A 5,369-nucleotide genomic window follows, 5' to 3' on the forward strand; every position below is an offset into this window, starting at 1 on the left:
GCTCAATTGGGTGAGTCTTGCGACCTACTTATACTAATTACTATAAGACACATGAATCACATGTGATACGCATCTTTTCACATGGGATTCTTATTTTTAAGAACACATGTTAGGCATTTGAGGCAATTGTGCTTCAAATGTGAGAAACATCGGATTTACATTTTAAAAGATACAAGTACATGTGATACACATGTGCTAAACTGTGATTCCCATTTAAAGTTTATGTGATTCACATTGAGGTCTGTGTATATCGAGTGTAAAAACTTGGAAATTACATGTGAAGCAATGTTAATCAAAAGTGCTTTTAGCATAAAATTTAAAATCCACAAGTATACATGTACTTTTACATGTGTACCACATGTCAATTTCACATGTGCATCACATGTGATATTCATTGGATTTTCCTGAAAGGACCTAAATACATTATTTCCTTTTGTGACATCATGAAAACACAGGAACTCAGGCAGGATATCAGACCTGGACCTCCAGCTGGTCTGGGTCATCTCAGGATGCGACGTTCGGGAGCCACATTCATCTAGAAAAACAAATAACACAGGACTTTCCAGCCATCATAATGTTCAGCAGGGAAACCACTACTGCGTCCCAGACATGACGGTGTTTAGGTGCAAAATATGCATACATGTAGCAGCGCAGGAGGAAAAGGTCAAGAATATAGTGGCTGGAGGTGATGAATTCAATTCAGAGGTCATTTCATCAGCTCATCACCTCAGGCTGTATTGTTCTTTATACCAAAACATTTACCTGTGAATGGCTCATAAAAGAAAATTCTGAAACCAAAATGAAGGTCTCTTGAGGGAAAATCCAGGGGCTTAAAGGTATTGTGGAGGATTTTTGCAATCTTTTTAAAAAGACCCACCCTCTCAATTAAAAAAAAATGGTAGTGACAGCCAATGGCGACAGCGGGCCGCTTTGACAGCAGATCCCAGAATGCTTTGTGAGGAGAGCTCTCCGCACAAAGCATTCTTGGATATATCTGCCTCTTCTGAGGCCTTACTTTTCTTCTCATACACTTTGTTGACACTTTTTCTCTTACGAACCTTGACCATTTTCACAAAACTGTGCTGAACAAGGTGAGCTTCAATGAGCAACTAGAGCCGTAGCTTACTACAGATATATGCCTAAAGTGCGAGCACGTAGGACGGCCTTAAAGAAATAGTACACCCAAAACATGATTAGCCTTCATTTTCTACTCACCCTCATGCTGAACAACACTCTGGAGTACTTTTTTGATATCTCAAATGCATCTGGAGATCTGGGAGGCTTCTTGCTGTCTGCTGACATTNTTTGGATAGAAGTTTAGCTAAAAACTGGTTTTTAAAAAATGGCTGCTGCCCTTTTAACTGTGGTTGCCTTAATCTGCTCAATTGGGTGAGTCTTGTTTCTGAATATAAATGTGTTTCAAAGAGGTTTTAGGCCTTGAAGTGTCATGATCTACATGTCGTTTCAGTCTAGGTAATGCACAAGGAGGTGAGAAGGTGTATTCAGACAACATCACTCGCATTCTGGATAGACTTTTGGATGGTTATGACAATAGACTGCGACCTGGTTCAGGAGGTAGTTACAATATTCTCTTTTTTCAAAGTCTTAAAGATAAAATATACACCACAGCTACTGTGCCAAGCCTTTTTATGCACAATGTTGTTATTTTGTCACTCATTGCTACAGGTGGTATTACAGAGGTAAAAACCGACATCTTTGTTACCAGCTTTGGGCCTGTTTCAGATGTTGAGATGGTAAGATGTCCTAAAAATGTGTCCTGTCATTTTTCTTTCATGCTAGTTGTAAAGTATTCCAGACTTACCTGTAGTATTTAAAGGGGTGTTAATCAACAGTTATCCAAGGCTTCTGAGGGGTTTTAAATAACGTTTGAATTCAAATTTCGGAGCTTTTAAGGTTATTTTAAGGACAGCTCTTGTCCCTGAGCACATAGACAGGTTGGTAGGACTTTCAGAAAAAAGATGATCACAATTAAAGAAAAACTTCTGCAGAGTAGTGTATTTTTTATATTTATATTCTAATAATTCAAGTAGAGGAACCAATCAGTATCATTACGTCCAACAATTGAGATTGAGTTGTATAAACCAAAACTTTAGGTCGTTGGTAGATTGATGCTATTAATCCTATTTTTCAAATATAAGCACAAATTTAAATGTTTAATATAAGCTATATCTTTTGTAGACAGATTTTTTTAGTAATTTTAGTTAGTTAGGAGTTAAATTGGGTAAAAAAATTATCCTCTAAAAATGCTCAGGCTCTGTAACAAAACAAAATAAGAAAACTGCATAAAGTACCAAGAGAAAATGTAAAAGAACTTCAGAAACTGAAAAAAAAAATCTTTTTTTTTTTTAAAGATCACCAGGAAGATTGTTTTCCCTAAAGCAAAATATGAATAAATGAACATTGGCACAAGATGTCTGCACGGTTCTGAATATGTGCTGACTGTGAAGGATCACAATGCCTCAGTGACCATCTGCCATGTGATCATCTAATGAGCTTTAATTTGTCTGACTAGCCCCATAACTCCATTATTGATGGCCTTGAAATCAATATGACAACATGTCAGACAGTGGGAATGGCCGAATGGATTGATTCATGATTATATGGGATGAGTGGCATCAATCATCGCTCATTCTCTCCACTTACCTTCCAGTGAATATTGAAAGCTCTCTCCGGTGGTAAACAGTAACATTTGAGATTAAATCCATGGTTTAGGGATCAATAAAAACATTTATTTTCCTTCTACTAACATGATATGTTTTTTGTTCAGGAATACACCATGGACATGTTCTTCCGTCAGATGTGGGTGGATGAACGGCTGAAGTTTGAGGGCCCCATTGAAATCTTACGTCTTAACAACCGCATGGTGGACAAGATATGGACGCCAGACACCTTCTTTAGAAATTCAAAGAAGTCCATTTCCCATAACATGACCACACCCAACAAGCTCTTTCGCATAATGCAGAATGGGACCGTCCTTTACACCATGAGGTGTTGCTTTGTTTTCCTGGTCTTTTAAATGACCTGTTTTAATGGAGAACCATAAAGGATGTATTATTTACCGCGCTTTCATTCTGCTTTTAGACTAACAATCAGTGCAGAGTGTCCAATGAGGCTGATGGACTTCCCCATGGATGGCCACGCCTGTCCTCTCAGGTTTGGAAGCTGTGAGTAAAGCAGCTGTTTTTAAAAGAGCCAACATCAATCATTCGCCACTGTTTTAAACTTGATAATCAGTTTATCTTTCTGTCAGATGCATATACCAACAGTGAAATTATTTTCACCTGGAGGAAGGGTCTAACAGCTTCTGTGGAGTGTCCCAAAGAGTCAATGAGTCTTCTGCAGTACGATCTAGTCGGGCAGAACTTGTCCAGTGAGATAATGAAGTCAAACACGGGTAACATTGCATAATATGTAATTTTATGCATAAAACATGTTATACAGCAGGTGTTTAGAGTCCAGAAGTTGCATTTTTGCAATTAAAGAACAGAGTTGCCTTTTTTTGTCAACCACCGTTAAATTTTACTGAACATCCAGCTACTTTGCTCTGTTACTTATTTCACATGTCATGCTTATCTTCCAGGTCATTATTCTGTGCAGGTGGTCCATTTTCTTCTCCAGAGAAAGCTTGGATACTACCTCATACAGACCTATATCCCCCTCATCATGGTTGTTGTACTGTCCCAAGTTTCATTTTGGATCAACAAGGAATCTGTTCCAGCGCGTACAGTTGCTGGTAGGCACCCCGCCCCGCCATCATTATGCAACTAATGTCTGCTAATCACTGTGGCTAATACATTTTCATGCATGCTTGATTAACAAATATTTGCCTCTCCTTTAGGCGCCACCACGGTGCTGACGATGACCACCTTGAGTATTAGTGCTCGGCAGTCCTTGCCTAAAGTTGCATATGCCACAGCCATGGATTGGTTTATCGCTGTATGTTTTGCCTTTGTGGCCTCTGCTCTGGTTGAGTTTGCAGCAGTGAACTATTTTGCCAGCTTGCAGGCAAACCGCCTGAAGAAGCAGAGAGCCAGACAAGACAGGCTGGAGGTGCTGGCCACTGGCAGTGACGATGATGACACCCTTTCTGTGAGTAGTGGGATTTCATGACTTTGACGAATGGGTGACTTTGTTTTGTTTTCAGTCAGGCATAAGAGCAGCAGATATCTTGTAGAAGGGAATTCCAAAAGTCTGAACAAAGCAAAAGCAGCAGAAATCCAACATCTCTACTGTCATCAGTCGAGGCAAACTTTTTAGCAATTAGATAATACACATAGAAAGATTGTTTAAAAATACACCTGATATTATTTTCTCTCTTGTTAACGGTAAATCAGATTTTTTCAGTGTTTGTGTCCATTAGGATGATTTGTGTTATTATTGCTCTTTGCTTAATACCAGATGATGGGAGAAATATTTTTTTTAATCATAATATTTTGAATTCAGTAAGATTATAAAGCCTTGAAAGAAATCAGGAAAGCTGGGGTGATATCGTGGCTTTGAATGTTTCTGGTTCAAAATATCTAATTTAACTGGATGATCAAGCATTGTACATACTTTATTAATAAACGGCATTCATTTGTGGAAGACATCTTCCCTACATGGTCATGAAGATTTGGTCATGCATTCCATTTTCCAGTAAACATTTGGGGAAGTGTGGGACTTGTGATCGAACACAATTTAGTAATTTAACTTTTATTGATAGGAGAAATTTATCCCTGTATTTAACCCATCCCCTTGGGGGAGCAGCGGGCTGCCACTGTGTGGTGCCCGGGGAGCAGTGTGGGGTTAAGGGTTTTGTTCAGGAACCCATAGTGCAGACTGTGGGAATCGAACCGGGTACTTGCAACCTTCTCAGAGCACAAGTGCACTGCTCTAATCACCAGGCCAACACTGCCCCATTTCTCACATATGCAACACATATCAAGATTTTCTTTCCCATGTGAATGTCATTAGGTTGTGCTCTTTGTAATTCTTTTTACATTTGTCAAAAGTCACAATATTAGTATGTATGTTTTACCGTTTTTGATCCCTGAAAGAAAAACCCTCTAAATGTCACCGCTGAAAATCACATGTGAAACCCATGTACCACATATAAGTTTAGCATGTGGTACACATGTCTAAACAGTTGAATCACATATGATACACATTTTAATGTGACTCCCAATTAAAGCACATGAGATTCACACTTAAGTCCCATGTGTGTTAAAAGTGAAAAAAAATTGGAATTACATGTGAAATGATGTGTATTAAATATGATACACATGTGCTAAACTGTGATTCCAATTTTAAGTGTTTTTACTATACTTATACTAATTACTATAAGACACATGAATCACATGTGATACGCA

The 5,369-nt window shown here is 38.6% G+C and overlaps 1 protein-coding gene across 1 annotated transcript in view; it reads left to right on the forward strand.

The window, feature by feature from the left end:
• The first annotated feature begins 1,342 nt into the window (after positions 1 to 1,342).
• The window catches only part of gabra6 (gamma-aminobutyric acid (GABA) A receptor, alpha 6), a 7,386-nt gene continuing 3,359 nt past the window's right edge, over positions 1,343 to 5,369 (forward strand). Inside the window, exons 1-8 of the mRNA XM_015400476.1 lie at positions 1,343 to 1,389; positions 1,469 to 1,575; positions 1,687 to 1,754; positions 2,789 to 3,009; positions 3,103 to 3,185; positions 3,272 to 3,415; positions 3,602 to 3,754; positions 3,860 to 4,110. Coding sequence (XP_015255962.1) covers positions 1,343 to 1,389; positions 1,469 to 1,575; positions 1,687 to 1,754; positions 2,789 to 3,009; positions 3,103 to 3,185; positions 3,272 to 3,415; positions 3,602 to 3,754; positions 3,860 to 4,110 — 1,074 coding nt within the window. The remainder of the gene's footprint in view (positions 1,390 to 1,468; positions 1,576 to 1,686; positions 1,755 to 2,788; positions 3,010 to 3,102; positions 3,186 to 3,271; positions 3,416 to 3,601; positions 3,755 to 3,859; positions 4,111 to 5,369) is intronic.

Source organism: Cyprinodon variegatus, unplaced genomic scaffold (genome assembly GCF_000732505.1).
Source record: "Cyprinodon variegatus isolate N-32 unplaced genomic scaffold, C_variegatus-1.0 Scaffold31, whole genome shotgun sequence".
Taxonomy (NCBI): domain Eukaryota; kingdom Metazoa; phylum Chordata; class Actinopteri; order Cyprinodontiformes; family Cyprinodontidae; genus Cyprinodon; species Cyprinodon variegatus.